We start from the raw sequence: 27,009 nt of genomic DNA, 5'->3' as shown, positions 1-27,009 counted from the left end.
AGATTAGGAAGTAAATACCTTAAAAAAAAATTGAGGCAGAAGACTGAGTGCGTTTTTCACATGAGACTGACATAACAATGATGGTTGCTAACAGCAACATGGCTTTGGAAACAGTTTCAAAATCTCCCACTGAAAACACTAAGATACAGGCTTCAAAGGAACCTAGGTAAATGAAACAGGATATTCTCCACCAGGTAAGTCTAGAAATTTTCAGCTAGTCAGCAACACAATACTAAATTTATAATGGAAAAAGACAAATTAGAAATAAAGCAACCAAAAAAACCATGCAAGTTTTTATTTATTTTATTTTATTTAGAAGTAAAATAATACATGACATTTGTATCTAGAAACCACTGGCATATGCTGCAGTAAATTCAAACATGGAGAGGTGGGCTTAGCTTTCAGACTCCTCCCAAATTCATCTCCTTCCTGTTGCACTGGAGCTTTGTGCAAGCTCTGATACACCTAAGGACACAACTGTTTAAGGCAGCCGCTGGAGCTCGAGCTTATCAGCAGACGGTGCTTCAAAGACATCGTCCTCAACACTTTCCTCTATGGGCTTCATCTTTGCTGACGTTCTCAGGTAAGGAGATGTGCGCCCTGGGCCTGTCACAGGTACAAAGAAATTACCAGTTAATTTAACAACACACACCTGCTGCATAGACCTATTTGTGACAAAGGGGACACACTCTGATGACCCTGCACTAGTTGCTTCGTGAGAGGATTTCTAAGTGAAGGTTTCTTTGTTATTTGGCCAGAGCGCCAGGCAATTCTAGACATGGAACAACCACGCTGCTATGAACCAGCAATGCCTGCTGCTAACCACAGACACACCATTCTCCCCAGGTTCAGTGCAGACCCAGACCCCAACTGCACAGGGTGCCCACTGCTTGTTCCCCAGAGATCATTTTCTCACCCTTACACTCCCTCACTGACCCACCTCCATTCAACCATGAGTGGCTGCCCCAAGTACAAAGGGTGTGTACATCTGCACGCTGCCCTGGCTGCGGGGGAGGCTCCTCAGTGCACTGGGCAAACCTTGGAGGGGCACAGCATCAAAGCCACAACTGCCTTTAAAGCACTAAGTCACAGAATGTGCTGAGTTGGAAGGAAGGGACTCATCAGGATCAGCTCGTGGTCCTGCACAGGACGTCCCAAGAGTCACACCATGTGCCTGAGAGCATTGTCCAGACACTTAGACGCAACCTTCTTGAACTCTGCCAAGCCTGGTGCTGTGACCACTTCCCTGGGGAGCCTACCCAACCACACCCTGGGTGAAGAGCCTTATCCTAAAAGCTGACCTAAACCTCCTCTGACACATCTTCATAAGTTTTACGCAGCCTGATAATGTAAAACTTATACAAGATTTATATCTCCATAAACAACCATAGAGAAAACAAGATTTACAGGCAAAGACCACATAATTTTCAACTGACAGTGATTTCACTGCAAAAAAACTACCTTTTAGAAAGGCAGCAACTTGTCTGCCAGGGCAGGGCTCACACCACAGATTTCACTGTCAAGACATTAAATGGAGTTTTAGGGCAAGTTACCAATGCAAACTACCTCTACTGCAGTTAAATTTTCAGTATGAGGGTCAAACCACAGAACTCCCTTGAATCACCAGCTGAACAGTTCTGTTTTCCACTGTTCATACTGAAATCAAATCTACATGTGGACATGTATTTTTCTCAGTACCCTCTTCTCAGACCACCACAACAGTATGAGGCTGCAAACAGCTAGCATATGATGACCAAAAAGATTATGGAAATCTCTGAAATCCCATTTGAGAAGAAAACAACAAGAGATAAAGGCCATGCTAACAGACTGTTTGCATCCAAGCTAAAAATTTAAATGTTCTTGAAAAAAATACTGATAGCTGTAACACACTCTTATTTTTAAGAAACATTTATCAGGTAGACAGTAAAGTGCTGTGTTAAAGAAGCCCACTTATGAGGGCTTTTACACTCATTTACACTGGATGTGTTACACACAGAGAACAATATACAGACACAGGCAACACCAGCAAGTTATGACACTAATGCATTTTTAAGTCATATTCACAAAGACAATGTTTGGAATTGGTGTTTCAGAACTTTTTATGTTGAAAATGTATTAGTGTTTTCTTTTGAGATTCAAAAATTACTTAAACTGCCACAATACAGGGTTACTCAAGCACATTTTTAGATGTGAAATTATTAAACATTTTAAATTAAAATTATTTAAACATATTAAACTGAAATTATTAAACATTTCTTCCCAGACAGATGTGTTTTATGGCCTAAGCAAAGGGTAACTAGAGCAATTAACTGGCTAATGTGCCCCACCCAGCATCTGTGGGTACATTTGGATACAAAATTGGCTTTTCTGGGAGACACCCGAAGGTAAAAGGGCGCCTGAAAATGATGAGTTACAGCTCCAGATGCTTTTTTTTGGTAGATCTTTGTTTCAGTGTAGTTTATTGTTATTTTTAAAATGGTTTTCTTCTGTTTAAAGCCACTTAATTCCCTCCAGAAAACAGAAGTAAGCGGCCATAAGTTTGTACAACAGGATCCAATATAAGGCTTAATTCCCTCAGCCTGTTTGTTGCAAAGACATGCTCTTTGCTCCAAATACAAAATTTTGTCTATTGATGCCATTATCCAGTGTTGGACAGATGTTCAAGTGACTGAGCCATACCTTCCTTTCACTACATTTTGCTGCCCTTTCTTGAGGGCCTAAACCAAAATATGTATTAAAATTCCTGTGACATCCAATCCTGCTTTCAATCACAAGCAAGGAGCATATAATTTTATAATACCACTAAAAGCATTACCAAACCAAAACCTTTTTACATTCCTGCTCAGCTTAGAAGTTAACAAATACAGATGCATACACCAGCAAACCTGAGATGTCTAAAACAAGTACCACAGAAAAAAAGACTGTATCTCTAATAAATATGTGAATGGCTGTCAAGCAATAGAATTACAGAACAGAAACTAATACCAAAATATTATTTAAAGGACTGAAATTCAGGTGAAACTAGGCTTGTGATCAGGTTAAACTATTTTTGCTTAACTCAAATTTTGGGAAATGAGATACCTTATTTCACTTACTAATGAATTACATACAGATGGACCACAGATGTCAAGCACAAATGTCACATGATAAACAAACTCCACTTCAATACCTTTTTGAGGATGCCTGCTGAGTTAATGTGATGTTATCAACAGAAAACATCATGCTGCAAACGACTCACTCCGTAAGCATTATAGAACTCTTGTTGGTTATTTCCTTAATATAAAAGCAAACAGTTAGTTGGGTTTCTTAATTAATTAAAAACGTACTTTTGTTAGTAATTGTGGCTTGGGACCTACTAATCAGTAATTTTAACCCTTTTATTACTAAACACTTTGAAATAGGATTAATATTAATTTCTTGAGAAAATGAGTCAAAGCTTATCATTTACAGCACTGATAAATGCATAATTTTAAAAGATGGGATTATACAAAAATATAAATGCTCATTTTTTCAAGAATATGGAAATTAGGAGAAGAAAACTTATTTGGATTATAGTAGTAAAAATTATAATTGTAGTGGGAGGCTTTGTCCACACAACAATCACCTAGCAATGACAAAACAGTATTCCTATAGAGTTCCTGTACAAGAAAGTTCCCTTCATTAATTTTTTATTCTACTTTTATAAAAAGAAAAAAACCTGACATTTCCATATGTTTCTCACAAAATCTTTTGAGGATTTTGGATTGTGGTTTTTTGTTCTAAGTTAACAAATGAATGCCTGTAGAAGGAGGATCCAGGGAACAGCACTGGAACTGTAAGCCTCAGCATGTGCCTTATAGTAAATCTTAAAAAAACAGACAAAAAAGTACCCCAGCTGTTGCACTGAGAGCACCCAGCAGAAGATTTTTGAAAAACAGTGACAAGGCAAATGGCAGATATTTTTTTCAGTTTTCCCTGTTACCTGAAAAAAGGGCATATGTGGCCACAACCCACACTGAATACAAATCTTTAAGCAGAGCTCACCTGGGCAGCAACCCCACCATTGGCAATGACAGTACCCAGGAAAAACAAACAAGCTATCTTGGTAAAAACAAAGATTGAAGCATTACAGTTCTAGGAGATGAACAAACCTTTTACAGAAGTCAGAAATTTCACAATCAAAATACAAAGAAGAAATAACAATACTTCCCAAGGTGTATGTTGCAATGGTATAGGGGCAATCCCTCTGCCTCCCCAAAAGTAAGGGAAAGTACTTGGACTTGGAAGGCTGCTGCCTCAGCTGGGCTGAAGGAATTTCAGAACATAAAAGACACATAAACCCCCTCTCTTGGGTAAAGCACACCCTGTATACAAAAAAAGGTACACAAACCAAGGAAAAGTACAACAGAGAAAAGTGTATTTATCAAGTATGTGCTAAGCACAAGTGCATCCTGGAGATTTATATAATTACAGCTGAACTTGCCATGCATTTCAAGCACTTTCTCCCAAAACTGAAATACTGGTGTAAGAGTTTTGCTGTTAAGCCTGAAAGAGACATTTTAATTGTAACTAATCACACAAACACAGTTTTACAATTTCTTTCTGAGTGTGCAATTCACCCAAGGGCTCTCTATGCAAAGGAGTGGCTTCAATTTCACGGAACTTTGCTGTGTGTGGAACAGGTGAAAAGCCACTCGAGGGCTTAAAGGCAAAGATCAGAGAACAGACCAACAGAGGAGACTTCACGGCAGGAATCTCTACAGGCTGCCTGATCAATCTGAGCAAGGAGAAGGGAGCCTTCTTTCAACAACTGGATCACAGGCCTTGGTGCTCCTGGGGAGTTTTGACCACCCTGGTATCTGGTGGGAAGGCAACAGGGCTGGGAGCAGGCAGTCCAGGAGATCTCTGGAACGTAGCAGGCAATTTCTTTGTGCAAGTGAACGATGAGTCAGCTAGGGAAGGCGCTCTGCTGGACCTGTCACTGATGAACAAGGAAGAACTCATCAGGGAGCTGAGGGCTGCTGGTCATCCAGCAGCTGCTGGCTGCAGCGTCCTGGAGCTGGTGGAGTTTAAGATCCTGAGTGGTGTGCAAGACAAACAGTTGAATTACAACCTTACAGGACAGGGGACTGTGGCTTACTCAGGGTTTTACTTGGCAGGAACTGATGGGACAAGGCCTGCAAAGGGACCTAAGGACAGATGGTTGATCTTCGAGGACACCTTCCTCAAAACACAAGGACAGTCCATTCCAGTGCACAAAAAGCTGAGCAAGTAGGGTAGAAGGCTGGCATAGATGAACAGGAAAATTCTGACAGATCTCAGACACATACAAAGTGTAAGTGGGGATGAGCTCCTTGGAGGGAACACAGAGCCATGGCCCAAGCATGTGGTGATGAAATGAGGGAAGCCAAATCTCGACTAGACCTGGATCTAGTGAGGGGCAACAAGAAAGGCATCTACAAATAAATCAGCAACAAAAGAAAGACCGGGTGAGAGTTCAGTGATGCACAGGACACAGGAACATGAAAAAAAGTCTGAGATATTCAGTAACTTTTTTGTTTTGAGTTTTTTCTTTAGAGGTTTGTCCTGAGGTCTGTTGGGGCTCTGCATCCAGTGGTAGAGACAGAGAGTGATGCTTGACTGACAGGAAACCTGGACTGAGTTAGGAACACCTCCGGGTGAACACAAGATTGTGGAACCACATGGGCTGCATCCAAGGGTGCCAGGCATTGGCTGATACAACTGCAAGGCCCCCTCATTCATCTTGGAAAGGTGACTGCAGTCAGGGGACACAAATGGAAATGCCAACATCACAGCCATTGTAATGAAGGGGAAGATGGAACACCCAGGCCTAATAGTCTAAATTCATTTCCCAGGAAGATTATGCAGCTTGTCTTCCTGGAAGCTATGCCCAAGCACACAAGGATGGGAAGGTGACTGGGAAAGCCATCACAGATACTGCTTGCATCTGACCCCTCTGAGCACCTTCCACCTTTGGTGGTGAGATGATGGCCTCTGTGTATGAATGGAGTACACTGGATGTTGTTTACATGGATGGTAGCACAGCCCTCCTCAGTCTGCCACTGGGTCCTGCCAGACAAATGGGAAACAGACTGGATAGATGGACTACAGCTTCAGTGGAAAATCTGCTGTACTGCCAAGTTCAGAGGGTGGTGAACAGCAGGACAAAATCCAGCTGTCAGGTGGGTGGTTACCAGCAGTGTTCTCAAGGGCCAACACCATGGCCTATAATATTCAAGATATGAACGACCTGGTTGATGGGATGGAATGCACTCCCACCAAATTCACAGACAAGAGCCAGGTAGTGAGGAAAACTGCTGACAGGCCAAAGGGTAGGGCAGTGAGTCTGGACAGGCCACTGGAAAAAGAGAAAAGAACTGACAAAAACAACAAGTTCATGAAAGACAAATCCCTGAAGGCAGGACATGACACACCTACACAGCATTACAGCCAAGGCCCCAGCTGGCTGGAAAGCAGCTTTGCAGAAACAAACCTGGTGGACACAAAATAGAACATCAGTCAGCAGAGTGCCCCTGCAGTGAAGTGTTCCATCCATATGCTGGACCACATTAGCAGCATGTATTGAACCATATAGGCAAGAGCATAGCCAGCAGGTCAATGGAAGAGATTAATCCTCTCTATCTGGCAATTGTGAGACAGGATCTGGAGTGCTGCATCAGTTTTGTGCCTCTCTCTACAAGAAAGACATGGACACACTGGAGCAAGAGCATCAGAGTGCAACCCAGATGGCCAGAGGCTGGAGCAGTGATGGAGAGGCTGCAGGAGCTGGGTGTGTTCAGCCATAGGAGCAGAAGGCTCCCAAGGTTTCTGACTCTTGTCTTTGGCTACCTAATGGAAGGCAACACAGAAGAGAGAGCCAGACTCTTCTCAGAGGCATGCACTAAAGAAAGGAAAACAAGCATGAGTTGCAATATGGGAAATTTTTTCACTGTGAGGGTGGTAAGTCCCTGGAGCAGATTGCCCAGGGAGGTTGGAAAATCTTCCAGCTTGGAAATATTCAAAGCTTCACTGGACATGGCCCTGCTCTAGCTGATATTGCTTTGGACATGAGGCTGGACCTGACAGTGTCCAGAGGTCTCTTACGACCTCAACTACCTCTGAATGTCCTTGCAGCAAACAGAGGAGAAAGGAAAGAAACACAGGAATTTTCATCAAACTATATCTCAGGTGTCACCCTTGTTGTTCTAGTAGGGTAAAACATTAGTTAGGGCTTTTTCTTCCATCTATCTGGGCATGCAGACGACACCAATGTTAAGGAGTAAAACCAGATAGCCCTCCAGATCTGAAGGTGTTACTGGATGAGAACTGTGAGGAACACAATGGAAAACAGATAATTAAACAGAAAGATGCAAATATTTGAAAACACTTCCTCTTCTTAGCAGAGACTTTAACCATAACAAATAACAAATAGCAATGGTTTTTTTCTCAGATATTTGAATTCTAATCACTAAAAAATAATATTCCCAAAATCAAAAGAAATAATCCTATATGATCCTTTTAAATGCTGTTAAACTTAACAACTTATGCCAAATGCAAAAATAGAGAATCCTCTGGGGTTTTTTTTATTCAAACACTGGTTTCAGAATTCAAGCTAATCTTGGTGTTTAGATTCAGATGATCTACAAATAAATGACAGCAAAAGCCTAGAAAGAATAATTTAGAATGTTTTCATAAAGGAATAAATTAAAGTAATAGAAGCAAAAAGGTCAGACATGATTTCTTCTCTCACTTCATCTGTTCTCTACTATTCCTGTTATACAAAGCACAGCAGAAGAGAGCCTGACAGGATACTTGGAGATTTTCCAGGTGACATCAAAATATTGGTTGTATACCACATTCCTCCAGACCCTGCCAACACAAACTATCTCAGGAGGAAACGCAGGACACCAAGTTGCTGAAGGAAAATGTTTTGTTTGGGTTTTTAGTTTCTATAAGCACCAGTGGCAGAACAAAGGACACACTGCTGTGACCAGCACTGTACCTTCAGTTTTGCCCCATTACTATAAACATTCCATATTAGACCTAAACACAAACATTATGCCAAAGATTATTACTACACTGTTGCTGGGGACTTTTTCCAGTACGTACATGAGGTATCTGCATCTAAAGCCTCATGCACCTGATGACTGCCCTGTAGTTAAGTCCCTTCATTTAGCTGATACAGCAGCACCCAAACAGCTACAGTCTGCTCCCACGGAGGGCAAGAGGAGTTCTGCAGTGGTCTCTAATGGTCAACTGAGCCGTGTTCAAAACTGGCACAAACTATTGTGAGCACTCACGAAGCGAGGACGCAGAAGAAGTCCCACGGAGAAACATCTGCAGGCCATCCTCGCTGTCACTGGTGCTGGCCATGCTGTTCCTCATCTGCATCACAGAGAGCTGAGAGCAAAGGCTGGGCTGTCGGTCAATCTTCTTTGAAGCCTAAAAAAGAAAAAAAATTATTACTTTAAAAAAAGATATCAAGCAAACTAAAATAAAAATGGAAAATTACTGCTTCCCTTGTAATAGATGCTCCGGTCTCAGGCGTGATTATACAAGAAAATTATTATAGGAGAAGATTGTATGCAGTGTAAATCAATTTAAATGAGAATAGAAAATGCCAGTAATATACTGGAACTGGAACATTGACAAGTATGAAACTGCACATTAATTATTCAATCTCAAATTGCTTTTGTACTGAAATTTTCATGTATTTTCTTACAGAAAGCTTGGGGTTTATTATCTGGTAATTCATTATTTAAATATGATGCTCTGCAATTAAACGTACTCTTTATGATCCTCATTGCTAAACAAAACAGCATGCTATATATAGAGACAATTTGTACCTTAACAGAACCATGTTCGTTTTCCTGGCTTTTCATTCCATCATGTTAGAAAAGTGGTGAATGTCCCTCCTTCCCAGTAGATGACCATTTGGCTCTTGATTCTACTGCAGACTAAGCGCAGTAGAATCCTCTCCCTGTCAAACAGTCTGAGGAGCTTCCATTTTGCTTTGAGCAGCCTTTCTGGGAAGCCTTTATACTCTAACATTTATATTAGGCCATACATTGTACCTTGTAAGGTATCACTGCAAGCCAGAATCCTATTTTAGGTGTATGTGAAAGGTAGCAATCAATGACAAGACAATAATAGATAACTCCACTTTATGGAATTTGACAAGTCAGGAACTAGTATTCTATCTCATGCAGAAAGGAATGATTATTTTCCCAATACTAGTGAAAGTCTCCTTAGGTAGGAGAAAATGACAAGTTTTCTTACAAAACAGACTATACTTTGATAATATATTTAATAAAATAGAATATACTTAAAAAAATTAATTACTTTTTAAATGAATAAAACATACTTTTTTGTTTTCCAACAAAAAATTATTTGATAGTTTTACCTTCTTACTACCATACTGAATAGGAATAATCAATACTCAATTGATTTCTGTAACCCCCTACGCACACAAGTCAGCCTCAACATTTTCTGATGAGACTGACAACAGTTAAAAGACATCAAAAACACTAATAATATTTATATTTGAAAGTGAAGCTTGTGATAGGTAATGTGTACATATATACAATGTACATGGTAATGGGAAAATTAAGAATTTATTCAACAGTTCTCTTGCCAAGTTATGTAGGAAGAACTCATGCAACAGGATTTTTATTTTAGGAAGAATAATAAGATACAGCAAATTTCCCAAATGCTCACTCAATTTTTACAACATACATTTTCAAAACTTACTATAATAAACCAGCTATAATAATCTTAAATTTATGTGACTTTTGCAACTAAAAACAAAGATGGTACAAACTGAAGATAAAGTGTGCAGATGCTAAGTCAAAAGAGGGGCAAAATTTGTTGGATTTTCTATATTCTTTGAAATTATAAGGAATAAGTAAGGAGACAAAATGAAACTAAAGCAAGATAGTTCATATATTCATGAGTACACCCAGACCACTGAATGTTTTATATATTTATAAATATATAAATTATATTTTATTATATTTATTATATTTTATATGTATTTAATGATTTCTTCCACTAACTGTATCATATCAACATAATGTTGGTTTGGTTTTTTTTTCTTGCCTTTGCAACCCTCAAAGACATGTTGAAATTACTCTTCCTAGCAATCAGTACTACATTATTGTTTGCCCCTGGTAAGAAATACTTTTGAAGAAAAAAAACTCTGAACCTTCTTTTTACAAAGACACTCATTTGTCAGTGAGAAAGGATATCCAGAAAGAAGCAGCTTTTTAGCTACTGGCCATCATGTCTAATCGTTAGGGAGAAATATTTCCACAAGATGATCAGTTCTGAATCTCAGTTACTCATCTTTCTTGTAAGTTACTGTGCCAACTTTGCTAAATATTGCTTCTGACAGGAATGTTGCACTGACTCACACCTTGGCACTAAAAGGCCACGAGTGTGCATTAAGTAGCTGATGGCAGCAGGTTAAAATAAGGTGCTTTAAGAGCATTCAAAATTGAAGTAGAAACACATTTGTATGTGGGAGGAAAATTACCAAACAGAACCAGAAGTTGCTTACCTTGTCATTTAAGGTTGGGTCATTCAATGAATAAAGTTTATTTGTAATATCTTTGCCAATAAGGTACTTAAAGATCTCATAAAGAAATGGCTCAGACTCCAGAAAGTAAGTCAGCCGTTCCCTGGACCAGCACAGGAACTTGCAATTATCATCTGCAATAATGGTGACCTGGAAAAAAATACATGTTCAGGATTAGCACATTTAAAACTGTCCTCAGATAAGCACACTTAAACATGCTTTAAAAGAAGTGATTACATTTTATTTGTGACTCCAGTTAGAGTAACTCTTAAAGCCAAAAAGCTTTTTGGTGAATGTGAAAGCTTTTATGAATGTGATATTTACAAATGTAAAAATTCTCAGCAATTTATTATCGTTATATTTGTAACTGATATGTGTAGCCAGTTTGTTTTACAGAAAACCTGGGGGACAGTAACAGGGGAAAATCCCTCATGTGTTCCCAAACTGTAAAAACACTTATGTAAGAGGAAATTTGTTTATGAAGTCACTCCTATAGCGATGACAAGCACTTGCAGTAGGTCTGTATGTAGCTTGGTTCTATCACTGTCACCAAATAGGAACAACTGGTATCACCCAAGGTCTCCATCAAAGAGTTTTCGGTGATTAAAAAAAAGTATTTCCATCTTCCTCTCATAACTGTCAGCCCTGCTGATCCCACAAGTAAAACCTTGCAGCAGTTGAGCCAAGGCTCTGTTTGCTCAGTTATTGATAATCCAGTTCTGGGTAGTTACAGGGGATTTTGCCCCCCTCTCATGGGAGGATGGACTTGCCAGGTTCATCCCCCTGAGCCAGCAGAGGGCAATGCCACACCAAAACCCACACTCGTCAGAGCCGGGGCAGGTTTTGCAAGGGGGAGTCAGGCATTTATGAATAAATCAAAACGGGGCTCTCTGCTTTCACAAGATAACGTTACATCCTCAAAAAAAAAGTAAAAATCCATCAAGTCCTAGAAACAGTGAAATCCTGTCATATATCCATGGATTTTTAACTCCACGGACTGTAATAGAAGCCCACAGGCTGAGGAAGAATTCACCAGCATTGCCAGCAGATGGGGTCCTTAAGACTGAATCACACGGCAGGAACAAGAAGAACCCAGGAATAAAGGACGCACTGCTCCAGATTACAATAACTTCCAAGGCAGGCAGGAGCCGAGGCATGACCCTTTTCCCTTGGGAGGGCCCGATTCCTATCCAGCTGCTCCCAAGAGAAAGGGGCTGTGCCAGGAGGGCAGCCGGGCTGCGGGAGGCCCCGCTGCTGCGAGGTGCGTGCGTCTGGACAAGTCTCTCCCCCTGGCGCTGAGCCCAGTGTTTGACTGGAACATGTGACATCAATCACTGATTTTAGAGTCTGCACTGCTCTGCCTCGCTCCCTTCTGCCACGCTGTCAGTGTGGGTGTACCAGTCAGTCACAGTCCCGCCATTATTACACACACCTAGCTAAAGAACATCAAGTAAGAGGTAGCAAAATAGCCATTTCTACGGGGAAAAAAACCACCCTTCTCTAAAAGTATTACACTTCCCCAAACTACAATCAAATATATTTAATATACCAGCATAATTACACTGCTAGAGAAATGTACCCTTATTGTCCCCTATATGAATATTTTTACTCAAAATACTGAGATAATTTTCAGCTTATGTTGCTTTAACAAATTGCAAAATGACAGAAGTATTAATACACTTTTATAAATACCAATTTCTAATTACTAGTGCCAGAACTTCTAGACTTCAATTATTACAGTAGCTCTTCTTCCCTTTTCTTTTTTTGAACCACTGATGAGACCTGTTCACATCATCTTTTTCCATCAAAACTGCCTCTTAAATTATTTGTCCTGAACAATCTCTTAACATAAAACAAACTTGGAAACAGTGAAAGAGAACAAAATAGCAAAAGCCAGACTGCTCAATACACACCATTATAACACTTTTTTGCAGCATTTAAAAGTTATTCTCGATATGGTCCATCTTCAAACACCTATACTAGAAGGATAGCAAAATTATGCAAGTCAAATAGTTCACTGTTGGTCAAATTTATATTCTAGTTTTTTAATGGTCTCACCAGCTCATGTCCAGTGACATTTAAAACAAAATGTACCTGGAATTTCTCACCCCGGTTCATCTGCGTTGATCGAAATTCAGGAGAATCTATAAAGGCACAGGGGTAGATATTATGCAGAAAATGCCCTCGATAAGACACCTTCATTCTGGAAATAAAAATGTATGAAACAACATTTTAAAATCATGGAGGCTGATTAATTTAATCAAAAATTGGGTAGGACTACTGACAACGGTAATGCAGTAGGTAACAGGAATAAATACATTCATCTTCTGGAATATCACTCCCAGAGCTACCCTGTTTTCTGCCTAACTGATTCCAAGCAGAACAGGCTGCCAGACAAATAGAGAATTGATGAACATGGCACGTATCCACAAAACATTGTTATTCAATATGAGAAAGGTCATGTTACACAGCCAGACCAGAATCAGCCTTCCCTGAGGTAAGCAGCTTTGTGTTAATGAGTACAAAAAGCAATGAAGCCTGACATCGCTGCTGCTGCTGCTGGCAACAGAAACTGGTTAAAATACTGGCCAGAATTTAGCATGAGTTTCAAGATTACAGCTTGGCCATGGGCATGTTTTTCCCTTTCTCACCTGGAGTCTGTCTGCCTCTGGGCAGTGCACCTGCCCCCTCTCTACTTGCATGTACAAGTGCAATGAATCAATTTCCAAACTCTACTGGAGACATACTTCTTCTTCCCTCATGCACCATATTTTTTAACCTTAAAACCTGAGAATAGATTGAGGGGACTACTAGGATATCTAAGACTCAAACAAATCTCTTGCTTATTTTGCAAGACAAAATGGCCTTTGGTATTACACAAATACAATTCCCACCAAAATCCATGCAGCTGCACACAGAAGTGGATACACAATATGCTCCCAGTAAGAGATCACTGCCACTTGAAAATGGTGTCACAAAATAGACTATAAGTATAGACTATCTGACTATAGACCATAACATACTATGAACAATTGCAACCTCAATAATTTTCTAATTTATTCAGCCTTGACACAAAGCATACAGCTGTCCCCAAGCTTTAACAGAACCTACTTCCCCTTCAGCAGGATGCTTAGCCTGTCATCAACTGATGTTTTATCTTCTGCTGCATAGGCTTGACCTGTCTTCAAAGTCTGAATGTTGCAGAATTGTCCAGTTAGTCTTTGGAAGAGCTCTGGAGGCACATGGAGAGGTTCAAACATTCTCTTGTAGAGGCTGCTAAGCTCCTTCTCTATCTTGATCTAGATTGGAAAACCAAGAGAGATCAATAAACACAGATTCATTAGTTAAAAATGGGTATGACTGCACACGTGCTTTAGCTTGAGGGACATCTTTGGCTTCGTTATGCTTAAGCAAGGAAAGAAGTGGTAAATGTGTGATGTCTATCCACAAACACTGCCTGTGATAGGATGACCAAAACCTTATCTAAAATGAGCCAGGATGGCACACTGGTGCTTTAGAATGCTGTTCCATCCAGGTGGCACATTAAATCACACACAAGGAGCCCTCTGAGATGTCTGTTGATGCAGTAGTGAATAGGAAGGACTTGGGCAAGAATTATGCAGAGAAAAAAAAATGAGGTTGTCTTTCACACTGCATGCATGCATCACTGTGGCTATGCCTCAGGCTCTCCTGGGAGCCCCTCTCATCCCTGAGCTTCTTGGCTTACTTGCAGTAGAAAAGCAAGTCCTGAAAAACAAACCAATTATATTGAAACCACATGTGATGAGGGAGGAAAAAAAAAGACCAAAAAACATTGCCAGCTGAATATCCCACATCTAAGAGCCCACCCAAACTCAGGCAGCAGCAATGAGGGAAAGGATATTGGCTGAAATCCTAAGCCTGGAAGTCTTCCCTGAGTGAAGGAAGCAGGGGATGAGACAATATTACAGCCTTCCTGAAAGCAGAGGCAGCCTGAATAAAGCCTGCATATTTGCCATGAGGAAGACAGATTAGAACAATAAGCATCAGATAGTGAAAAAAAATACATAGAAGAGAGAATAAGAACAAACAACTGAGAAAGAATGTCAGAAAAGAAGAGAAAGAGGCAAGGTTCTGACTCATGATCAACTCTTCCCCCAGGACCTCAGGTCCTTTTCTACAAAGGTGCTTTCCAGCTGGTCAGTCTGTGCCAAGTGCTGATGCGTGGTTATTCCTCCCCGGTGCAGTACTCCACGCTTTCTGTTGAACTCTATGAGATTGGTCCATTTCTCCAGCCTGCTGAGGCCCCTCTAGATGGCTTCCCAACCTTCTGACCCATCAGCCACTCCTCACAGTTTTGTGTCATCAGGGTTCACATATGCCCCAACATCCAGACCATGAATGAAGATGTCAAACAGCACTGGGACTAGCACTGGCCCCGAGGTTACACACCACACACTAATAAATGTGTAGCACCCAGCTCCAACTGGACTTCCTACCTCTGAGTAGCACACTCAGCCTGCCATTCAGCCAGATTTCAATCCATCTCACTGTGTCCTCATCCAGGCCACACTTCAACAGATTCTCTATCAGGATTTTGTACAAGACAGCATTGAAAACCCTACCAAAATTAAGGTTGAGGATATTCACCAATCTCATAGATGGCCAGTCATTTCATTGTGGAAGGTTAAAATAGAATGGCTTGGGTTGGAAGTGACCTTAAAGATCACCCAGTCCCAACCCCTCTGCCATGGGCAGGGACATCTTCCATGAGACCAGGAGGCATCAGAGCTTCAACCTGACCTTGAACATGTCTAGGGATTGTGTATGTACAGCTTCTCTGGGCAAGCTGCCTTAGTGCCTCACCCCACACAGTAAAGGCCTTCTTCCTATTGAAACCATTCCCCCTTATCCTGTCACTACACGCCCTTGTAAAAAGTCCCTCTCCATCCTTCTTGTAGTTTCCCTTCCAGTAGGGAAGGCCACAATCTGGCCACCCCAAAGCCTTCTCTTTTCCAGGCTGAACAACCCCTATTGTCCCAGCCTTTCCTCACAGAACACCTCTTCTATCTCTGTGCTCGGGACCTCAGAGCACTTCCACTCTGACGGGATCTCATCAGAGCAGTCACTTCCCGCACTCTGCTGGCCACTCTGCTTTTGATGCAGCTCAGGATACAATTGGGTTTCTGTGGCTGTGAGTGCACATTTCCAGGTCAAGTCCAGCCTCTCATCCACACCCAAATCCTTCTCTGTCCTCAATCTGTCCATTCCTCAGCCTGTGCTGATACTGGGGGTAGCCCCAACCAGGTGCAGCACCTTGCACTTGGTCACGTTGCATTTCATGAGATTTCCATTGGCCCACTTCTCAAGCTTGTCCAAGTCCCTTTGGATGGTATCCCACCCTTCAGGTGTGTCAAACAACTCCACTTGGTGTCATCTGTAGACTTGATGAGGGTGCACTCAATCCCTTTGCCTATGTCATTAATTAAGAGAGTAAATAACACTGGTCTCAATACAGACCCAAATGGGACATCACTTGTCACTGATGTCCATCAGAACTCTGAACCTTTGACCATTACCTTCTGGAGGTGACCATTCAATCAGTTTCTTATCCATCTATTATTGGGCTGGTTAAGCACGGCTTCCCCTTGGTAAACCCTTGCTGACCATTCCTAATTACCTTCTTGTGCTCTATGTGCATAAAAATGTTTTCCAGGATTATCTATTCCTTCTTTTCAGAGATAACGTTGAGGCTGACCATGCTGCAGGGCCCTGGGTTCTCCTTCTTGCCTTTTTGAGGAAAGGAGTGGCATTTGCTTCCTCTGTTCCCCACTCACTCCTCTCAGACACCACCATTATTCCAAGACTATCGGGAATGGCCATGCAGTGACACGAGCTCTTGTGGTTGTGTGACATCAGGGCTCATGGACTCACTATGGCAGTGCATCACCTGACTTAAAGTTACACTGGTTTCACACTGAATTAATTGCTAGTTCAATATTCCACTAGCAACTACACTCACATGAAACCCAGGTTTTGAATTTCCTGTATGTTCCTTATGCCACAATCTTTAATCCCTCAGAGGACACTGACACAGACAAAACAAGGATTAAAAACAAACACGCAAGAGAAACTGTATTATGTTAAGGATTGTCCTGAACATATTTTGTTGTTCCATAACACCCACAAATTGTTGAAAATATGTTCCATATACCCACAAAGCTGGATCACTGTCTTACCATCATGTTCTCTAGGACCTCCCCTATTTTTAACAGCTGTACCAATTTCATTTGCACCTCTCCATACATGACCACTGCAACTTAAAGAAATACATTCCCATCTGAAAAAGGAATTTACGTAGCTCCCAAGACTCCTGAACCCAAAACTAGGCACACAGACATGAAGGCAAATTTTGGCCCTGGAGTGTTAATCCAATCCCTTAACTAGCACATGGTTCATGTTTCATGATCTTCCTCTAGTGTGTAATACTTTGAGGGGAAAGCAGGTGTGGCCACTTTCTTAAAGACTGATCAGATTGCAGGCTGGAGCTGTGCTTTAGATGGGTTCCCTTATAACAGACCATTCCCCCTTCCCAAGCACAGCTGACTGCTCCTCCAGTCATGCTTGTGGGTCATATTCCAAACAAGCCATATGGGTAGGTGTAATGTTTTCTTCAGCAGGGGTTGAAATATTCTGGGATGCTGCCAGGACTCCGAGTCACAGTGATTAGACTCAGCTTCCACTCCGACTAAAAAAGCCAAATTTGTAAAGCTCCAAGGAATCAAAACCACTGAAATAATCTTCTTGTCAGAAAAGAAACTCACTGTGATTCTGCATGCTCCATTTAATAAAATAAATATTTAACAACCAAACATATCAATTATTCATTTTGTAATATGACTAACTTGTAATTATTCTGCCATTCCTTTCTTTCCTTGGAAAGATCTTTTGTGAGAATTACCAAAACTGATTGAGATGGGCAATAGCTGCAGAGAGAAAATCTCATTCAAAAATTAGTTCCTATGAGTTTTAATTCTTTTCCCCCCTATTCTTTGTCCTCCTGTAGGAAAAACACGTAGAACAGCCTTGGGGTTTATAATAAACATGTTAGACAGCTAAAGAGACATGTGTGACTATCAGGCATCACTTCCAGTATGCTTGTTGATCATAGTTTGCAGCAAAGATTCATATATTTTTGAATAATTACTGAAAACATTATGTATTACAATAATTAAAATAATATTTTCCATGTGATGTTCATAAATACTGTAATTTTTCAATGGAAAGAAGGCTATTGAAATTAAGCCCTTATATGCAGAGAAACAGCACTACCTGGCTAGTCTATCAGATCTAATTTTTGGCTAAGCTTTTAAGTTGCTCAGGTCACACAGCACAGCTGATGGTAATCTTTGTGTGAACCTGTGTTCCATATTGGAGGAACACTGCTGTAGGTAGAGCCTCTTCCTTTTTTAACACATGTACTCAATTTATCAACTTGTTGTAGACAGATGCAATTTAACCTTTAGCCTCCTTTTTATGCGCTGTGGTTGCCTGCCAGAGTGTGTTCAGTGCACTTTGTGGGAATGCCAAGCACCTCAGTCCTGCTGTGGTTACTCTGACACTGAGCAAGGGCTACAGAAAGAGAAAGCAAAGGAAAGGCAGGTGCTCCAGGCCTCCCCCTCTTAAAAGCAATTTTTTACCAACTTTGGGGACTGAGTTTATCAGTCAAGTTTCATATTCTCGAAAAATCCCTTCTTTTTGTATCCACCTACAGAGTACTTCAATCACTTCTATCACTTGACCTAACTCCTACAAATAATTCTGCTAACAAATTTACTAGAGGATTTAGTGAAAATAGCTGTCTCTTCAACAGGATGAAATCTATACCATAATGCACAAGGCACCCCAATCTATGCCAACACAGCTTTTAGTAGACAACTGTAATTACAAAATAATGTATTTCCTTCTTCACTCAGTATTGATTTACACATTACAGGGTGAGTTTTTGTTTGGTTGTTTTTTTCACTCAAGCCCAAACCAGCACATCATCCTCCCAGGATGCTTTTTCACTCACCAATAACCTTTTATTTAGATTTTTGGAAAGGGTTGGACAGGTAAAAGGATCATTACCTATGTTTAAGGATGTCACAATTCAGTCTTAAAATACAGGTAAGATGAAAGGCTTGGTTTCCCAGGGAAATGGGTTTCTATCAGCTGAGCACTCCTGCCTTTTGCAATAATTTCTGACTTTGGTGGCCATTTCCTGTCACATCTGATGGAAGATTAGAAGCCTCAAGATTTATTAAAAAGGCTTAATTGGTGGGGAGGTTTGAAGGGAAGTAGAACATGCTAATTTGGGTGAGGGAAAAGACTGCAAAACAAGCTAATCTCATATTAGAAACTAGAGTACCTGTATGGGATATTTAACTGTGGACACCTTCAGAGTAGGTAGAGTCTGGCCTCACTGGCTCTCCCTTATCTACCTCTGTTATCACAACTGCTACTGTGTGTGTGTGCTAGACAGCATGGCCATGGCCACCTAGCAGAAATACAGTGCAGTTTCATCATGTGCTGCATCTCAGTGCTGACATAAAGCAATTGAATAGGCTGAAAAAATAGCATTAGTAATTACATATATTAACTAAAGAGGAAGTTGCCCTTTAAGTAGCAAGATGACCGTTCAAGAGCAATTTGAACTAGAAATATTTACTACACATCTACAATTGTCTAGTAACAGATCAGTCTAGCTTGTTTTAAGCTACTTCTAGGCAAGACAGAAGTCAAGCTTCATGCTGCCTTGCCAGCTAATTTCCTAGCTGCTTTCTTGCACAGGCAGTGGTGAATTGGTGAAGAGCTTATTTCCAGGTAGGTTCTGTTTTCTCTTTTTTTTTCAGTACAGGTTGTTGCACACTTCCAGAGTGTGTCCAGAGTGTGATTTTGGGCACAAACACAAAAGTATTCTGCTGAAAATGTGTACTAATCCAATGGTTTGTCCAGCAAACATGGGCAAAACTCCCTTTTCTTGCATCTTACTAGAGTGCTTGTGAAATTCAGCTGCTATACATACCGGTCTCCTTTTATACACTAGGTATATGAAATGCAAAAGGTTGACAACCAAAAACACAGAATTCCAGATCATTATGTCCAAGGCACAACGATAGAGTGTAGCCCAAATGATGAATAATGCGCATCCTGTAAAAATTAACAAAAGAAGAAGAAGTTAAATTTCACCAAATAACAAATATTCCTAGAAAACCATCACGAATACATCCACTGAGTATAATTACACAATATTTTCTACAAACTTTAATACAGGTGAGCTCTCTGGATGAAGGCATGCAACAATAGCCAATCACTGCAATACTGCAAACAGGCACTGAGGGCAGGTGGACAGACTGCAGTCCTGTTACATGGGACTGCAATACTGAAATCACAGTAATTCACATCAGGATGGGGCAAGCAGAAAGGTGCAGTCCACGACGATTTCTTACTGAAATGAAGTAGAAAAGAGATGGGGGAAAATTAGGCAGCTCACAAAAATTTGTGTTGCATTAATTAGACAAAAATGGCTTAGAAATTAACCTTCACATCTAATTAGCAAGGAAGAGTTGCATAAAAACTTCCTAAAGTCATATGCAGATATTTTTGAAAATTAAAAGAAACTATTATTGCTGATGTGACAAGGTCAGGCATTCAGGAACCTGAATTCTCCTGTGTAACATCAAAGACAAAATTTCTTTTTTTAGTTGCCTTACTTTGAATAATGACACTTGCTTTCAAAGACAAGGCATCGTGTATGAATAGGGATTCCATTTTCAGCCTGCAAAGACAATATTTATCAAATGATGGATTATTTATTAGTGAGCCTCTCCCAGATAACTGTGAGCCTACCATCCAACAGAGATGGCTGGAGAGGTCAGTTATATTTTCCCTTAAGCTTCCTGCAAAGACAAAAAGGAGACAGTGCTAAATGAGTGTTCCTACCTCCTTTCTCCCTGAAAATGACCTTGACTTAATGAACTCAGTACTATCTAGTCTGTCTGGGTTGTTAACTGATGAGGCAGCGCTTGCATATGGATTAGAAAAATCAAAACATAGTGACTCTTGATCTGCTTAATAGTTACACTGCTAGGCACAGGAGGATACGAAGTCTGGATGTATTGAAGAGCAGCAATATTGCAGAGCAGCACAGAGGTGGGACAGGGTCAAAGGAACCAGGCCTTGTTACTCATTCTGCCCACTGAGTAAATCTGCTCCCTGCTGCCACCTCAGCTTGCAGAACTCTGTTTCTCTCTCTGCTCAAAACACTACAAGACCTACAGATCAAAATGGCAGGCTCAGCAAGTGCAGAGCTCCTTTTGCTTTTAAAGACAAGATAAAGAGCCTTGCAATGCTCAGATCCTTGGTGACCAGTGCAGTGTGTTTTAAGAAGTTACCCTAACACAAATATAAAATAGAAATTGCAAGAGCATTGTAAATTCAAATTCTGTCATAAAATTGACCCACACTATAATGCCAATAAGCACTCACTTAAAAATACTTGAGCATGCTCTTGTTGGATTGGATTTATCCTTCTTACACTGCAATGAGTCACTATTCCTTGTTTGATCACAAGGATCTTGTCCCACACAAGGTACAGAGGCTTTGAAATAGCTGTGAGACTGCAATGTTACAAATCCAACTGCATTCACTCAGTCTCAAGCATGCCAAATTTAGGTTTTCCTCTCAAGTCAGATTCTGGTGTCACAAGATTCCTATAGAATCTTGGCAGAAGAAACACAACTGATACCAGAACACAGATTACACTCCCCATCGAAAGACTACACTTCTAAATCAGAAATGAAAATAATGCTGGTGACCCACAAGTGCCACAGGCTTGAACCCACATTAAAAGAACACTTGGGGTCACAGCAAGCTCCTCCAGGAAAAGCTCACCTACTTCAGACATGCAAAACCAGTGCACCTGCCAACACACAGTCCCAGTACTTTCTGAAAAAGTAAAGGTAAAAAAGAAGTCTAAAATAAAGATCTTAATGATCAGGCATAACTGATTTGAAATAAGTGGATTTTAAACATCCAGTTACATCTGACGTAAATGATGCCCACTTGTTTTCAAGCTGACATCTTCATAGATTTGAATTGCAAATTACAGTTCTAGGAAGTTTTAAGAGCCAAGAGTTATACAAATCTTTCTAGAAAAGGTATATCAAGGTCAAAACAGATCCAGTCTTAGGCCAAAACCACTTTCATCAGAGCACAATGGCCATCAATAGGGGCAGTAATTTCACCATAAACTGTAGGGACCAGCTCCATAATGGTCAATCCCAGCCATTCCTGTCTCCAGAACAATTCTCCTACCTATGGTGAGCAGGCCTCGCAGAAGAATCATATGAAGATTCAAAGTAGTTGGAATAACCAGTCCAGCTGCAAAGCAAATGTTTGCCACGTGGAAAACAAGATGATGAATCTCTTTCCAGTTCTCACATGCAGTCTCATTGAGAGGATCAAGGGTGGAATTTTTTAAGTCTGGAACAAAACCTAGTGGAGTAACAGTGAGTGGGCTCATTGCTGTAGTATTCATCTTGGAGACTCCTGCAAAGAGAGGAAAAATATGCATTATGCATTAAACTGAAACATAGCAGACATACATATGGATTTTAGGGTTATTCTCTCTCTTCCCAAGATATATTTTCCATTAGCATTCATGGAAAAAAAAAAAAAACGCTTTAAAAGGGTAAGCTAGGTCTATAGCTCAGTAGTGCTTTGCTATTTCCTTCACCTAAATCATAGCTACCAAAACAGAGAGGCTACTAAGTCTGCTGCCAGTCTTTTAGGGAAATCACTTGGTCTGCACAGTTTGAACAAGCTTGCAAGACCCTTGTCTGTGTGGGGGACTACTGGAGAAATTGAGGCAGCTAAAGACTATTTCTAATCTAAACATACATGGGATGTTTTTGCTGTTGTAATAATAAATATAACACATACACCTTTTGCCTCGATGAAATGGAAAAATATCTGTGGGCAAATCCCAAGGCAAAACAAAAATTACTATTAAAAACAAACTACAGTGAGAAACTGGGAGATTTCAAGACACTGTCTTTAGAATATTAAAGCTGGTCTCTCTGGGTAACTACAGTCAGTGCTACAAGCTCTACAGAAGGTCTTCTGAACCCAGAGCAGGTCTCAGCTGAAGGAACACGACTGCTCCTAGAGATGTCTGCTGTCAAACACAGGAGAACCCTGCTTCCAGCAAGGCAATTATGGTCTCTCACTGCCACAGCAGTAGAAATTATATGGTAGTGGGCTTACGTCTCATTAATGACCTACATCACTTCATCACTGAGCCAACAAGCTCCAGAAAATACAATGCAGCAGGATTTGCACTCGATTAAATTCTGCAGAGACAGGGCAAGTCCCTGATATGTGTCATCACTAAGTGCCATGTAATTCATCTGCTCAGCAGACAATCTTGGGTCACAGTTAATACACTCTGTTTTCTGCAGACTTGAATATACTCTGAAGCACCTCTCTTAATTGAGAGTGTTTCTTGGCCTGTGAAATGAAATTGAGTTGCTTCGTCCCTTCCTTTTATTGTTTTCTTGCGATTAACCTGTGTACAGGGCATAAGCAAGCTGGAGAGTTTTCAAAATTTATCAGTGTTTTAGACCTCTTCTGAAAGCAGTGGGAAGAAAGAAATCCTCAACCCTCTCTTACGGTTCATCTCCTATGCCCAGAGCCTGTCACAGCCAAGGGATGCTACAGAGTGTGCAGAAGCATCCTGCAGGATCAAACACTAGTACAGATGCAGTGTATCTATATCTGGTTTGAAATGATTTTCAAGAAAAAAAAATTAACTAATCCTAAATATCTAATCCAAAATACTCAATTCACTTATTTCTTAAGATATCACTTTCCTATTTTCATTCCTACATTAGTTATTCACAAAGATTAATTAAAATGTGGGGGTTCATCATAAACTCTACACTTAACTGTTAGCAAACATCAGGCCTATCCAAATACACTCCTACTTTCTTTCAACTCTTTCACATGAGTTCATCAAGAGAGTCATTAGAGCAGTTTCACTGTCCTGACAAAGCCTCTCACACAGTGAGCCAAAGCCTGAGCCCATGAGAGGCTGCAGGACTGGCATTTTAACGGGCTCATAAACAGGAGGGAATTGCTAACTGGATAACTATGTCTGTGCTCATCTTACACACAGCTCATCTGGTGCTCCTGTTGTTTCCAAACAATATAAACTCCTTACACTAGAACAGCAGGATCTCTGGATCTCTTAAAAAAATAATTGGCCGAGTTTCTACCTATATTCAGCCTTTCACTGCCCAGTCATGTGCCGGTAAAAGCACCACCTAAAATGCCAACAGAACAAGTAGGGACAACCAAATTCACCCACAGATACAGAACCAGGCAAAAGTCTTTAAACTCAACATCAAAAGAGGCTGCAAGAAATAGTTTCAGCTACATCTGATTACAGATCAAGGCTGCCTTCCAGATGCTTGATATTTTTTATTAGCATAATCTTGTACTGCTCCACTGTGGGAATAGAGGCTACCTGACCCTTTCAGCTCAGCTCTAAAGCATCACACATAGGAAGACCGGAAACCCAATGAACCAAATTAAATATACAGCACCTGACAATCTCATTCTCCTTGCAGCCCAGCCAAAATACTGCTCCCCTTGCTCTTCCAGACACTGATGAAACAAATCACCTGCCATAAACTGAAATAATGGGAAGGAGTTTCTCCAAGTGAATTGATCAAGCAATTTAGTGTCTACAGTTGTAAGAGGACATTTAACATTTTTGAAGGTCTGGCTCACCTACTAGATTGCCTGAATTAGAACCCAGGAACCTAAATCTGCCCACCCCCAGTTTTTTTATAAGCTTTGTCTTTACTACCTCAAAGTCTTTATACGAATACCTCTGAACTTCACTTACTACTCACAAACAATAATTACAGGTCCCTGACATACTGAAAACAGCAGAAACAAGAACTTCTCCATCATGGTGGTATTAAAAAGCTGACAGAAATAGATTGATGCTATCTGCAATATGACACAAGGACAGACTTAGACACGGGCTCTGAATTTCAACTAAGGAGACTGCTTTGGGGATCAGGAGAGAAGGCAGGCAGGCAGAGCTACAAGCTGTGACCTAAAGTGCTCGTCTACAGGTAACACCAGAAAGACAAATGTCAAAAAACAACACCACTGTAATTTTTAGATCAATTCTTTAGTCCCAGCATCTACTGTTCCAAATAACACTGAAGAACAAGGGAAAAGTCTGCAGTTCCATAAAAGAGCAAGCAATTATCATTTTTTACCTTATATGACCTCAGAAAGCAAAAATTATTTGGAAGTACAGATTCAGGCCTTTAAATTTGTAATTATGTCTACTAAGGATTAATAAAGCACAAGACTATTTAGTCATATGCTTAAGTCTTCAATGCAAAGATATGTATAATATCAGGAGTTAAAAAAACAACCAACATAGTCAAATAATTTTGGAAAGTTGGGGTAAAATAACATCCTCAGAAATGAAAGCTTTATGGGGCATAAGACAAATCATTAAAAGTGCATTTTTTAATATCCAGTATATATCCATCATATGGATTTAGATTTTGCAAACCAAGAATTTATAATTTAGATGATTGAGAACTCAAGCTGATTTGTTGTTCAAACAGGAGGGAAAAAGAGGATATTAAAAAAAAAAAAAAAAAGAAAACCTCACTGACTTTTTAATATTGAACCTAAAAGAAATTAGTGTAGTTTTAGAAAAAGGCTTAATAATTTTTTTTGTGCATGAACTTGATAGAAAGTTAAGGTGATCTTAGGTCAGAAAATACAAACTCTCAGAATATAAACGGGGCAAGCTTACTCTAGGATTTTGCTATACTCAACAACAGTTCTATACAAGAGACCAAACTCCTGAAAAGCATTCCCAAAAGATTTAGTCTACAAATATTTGGACACCAAGATGGCTTTGAAAAAAGTGTGAATTTTATTGATACCTAAACAATATTCTCAGAAGACAGACATAGAAGAAAATTGTAAAGCATTTTGTTCTACTATGAGAACCAGTCAGCCAAACTGATAGTGGGACACTGCTGAGTGTCCCACTCATGTCATTACCCACTTTATTGAGATTATTCATATCCCACAGCTTTAATGATCAACATTATTCAAGTGAGCTTCTTAAATCTTTCAGTATGTTTCCATACTTGAAAGTTTCAGTATGTTTCTATACTTGTTCTATACTTGAGTATGTTTCTATAACTTTACAGTTATAGAGTACGTTTCTATAACTTGAGTATGTTTTCTATAACTTTGAGTATGTTTCTACAACTTTATAGTCAATGCTATTAAAAAAAAAATTAATTATACCTGCAGAACTTTAAACTACTTTTCTATGGACTTGCAGCACAGAAGCTGCATAGATATTTTAAGGCAATAATTCTTCTGTGAAGACAAACTACTAGAGGTAGCATAGCTGAGCTAATTACAGTTTAAGTTACCAATTCCCTCTTTTACAATGCAGTAAGAACGATCAGGAAAGCGGTATAAAAAAGCATGCTCAATATTCTCCTTGCAGCAAGTCACATTCAATTAAATGCGTCAGCAACTACAAAAATTTGTTACTCTCTTTAGTCACTTTAATCAGGAGAAAATTTAACAACACGTTCATTCTTCATAGTCAACAAAGTATCCACACAGTGAGAAAACCTTCCCCCGCGGCAGCGCAGCCCCGCAGCCCCCAAACGGAGCGGACCCGAGGCTGTGAGTGCCCTTGGGGCTCGCTCTTCCCTCCGCCTGCAGCGCTCACGGATGCGCCGGGCACCCGAACCCCGGGGCGCGCCCGAACCCCCAAGCGGAGCGCCCGAACCCCGGGGCGCGCCGCCCCGCTCTGCGCTCCGCAGCCTCATTTTAGCCCACGACGCGCGAACGCCAAACCCACCCTTCGTACTAAACAATCGTGAAAATAAAATAATTTTTAAAAATTAAAAAGAGTCGAGCAACTGGTCCATTTTCCCCCAAAAGGGCCACTTCGAAAGTTGCAACCCGTCCCTCCTCCCCGCGGGCAGGGAACAGGAGAGCGACCGAAGGCAACGAGGGACCAGGGACGGGACCGTGCGTTCTCCCCGCTGGCCGGGCAGCTCCATGGCGGAGCCCGGCGCCCACCGCTGCTGCCGCCGCCGGTGCAGCGGCATCCCCGGCCCCGGGACCCTCCGCTGCCCCGCACCCGCGTTGCCGCCGGCGCACGGCAGGAGCGCCCCTCACCTGCCCCGCGGAAAACTTTCCGGGCCGCCCGGACAGGACGGCAACAGCCCGGGGCTGCCGCTCGTCGCCGCTGGCAGTCCCGCGGCGGGCACGGAGCCGCAGCTGTGACTAAAATAGGCAGAGGAGCCACGGGAGCTGCGGGCGGCGCCAGCGGGGCCGGC

At 41.0% G+C, this 27,009-nt stretch overlaps 1 protein-coding gene across 5 annotated transcripts; it reads right to left on the bottom strand.

Annotated features, from left to right (window-relative positions):
- Positions 1–287: 287 nt before the first annotated feature.
- Positions 288–27,009, bottom strand: BVES (blood vessel epicardial substance). Of its 5 annotated transcripts, XM_050972961.1 has the most exons (9): positions 26,849–27,009; positions 21,914–22,147; positions 19,623–19,747; positions 13,688–13,875; positions 12,671–12,779; positions 10,559–10,726; positions 8,301–8,442; positions 3,170–3,273; positions 288–606 (listed from the first exon to the last, which is right to left on the bottom strand). In XM_050972961.1, the coding sequence occupies exons 2-8, from the start codon at positions 22,134–22,136 to the stop codon at positions 3,206–3,208; spliced, it is 1,023 nt and encodes a 340-aa protein (XP_050828918.1). In that variant the 5' UTR covers positions 22,137–22,147; positions 26,849–27,009; the 3' UTR covers positions 288–606; positions 3,170–3,205. The 5 variants fall into 5 exon arrangements, with proteins under 5 accessions (XP_050828918.1, XP_050828919.1, XP_050828917.1 ...); XM_050972962.1 differs by having other exon boundaries at positions 288–4,960; XM_050972960.1 differs by having other exon boundaries at positions 288–3,273.

The sequence above is a fragment of the Serinus canaria genome, chromosome 3, assembly GCF_022539315.1.
Source record: "Serinus canaria isolate serCan28SL12 chromosome 3, serCan2020, whole genome shotgun sequence".
NCBI lineage: Eukaryota > Metazoa > Chordata > Aves > Passeriformes > Fringillidae > Serinus > Serinus canaria.
The sequence above is the reverse complement of the archived record's forward strand: the minus strand, read 5'-3'. Positions and strand labels throughout refer to the sequence as shown.

What these genes read in the sequence shown, in the direction of transcription:
- BVES (XM_050972959.1), bottom strand. Translation starts at nt 22,136, where the DNA reads ATGAATACTACAGCAATGAGCCCACTCACTGTTACTCCACTAGGTTTT. An exon ending in GCGAGGCCTGCTCACCATAG is followed by an intron (nt 19,748 to 21,913) that starts GTAGGAGAATTG and finishes TAATTTTTACAG; the next exon opens with GATGCGCATTATTCATCATT. An exon ending in ACCGGGGTGAGAAATTCCAG is followed by an intron (nt 10,727 to 12,670) that starts GTACATTTTGTT and finishes ATTTTTTTCCAG; the next exon opens with GTCACCATTATTGCAGATGA.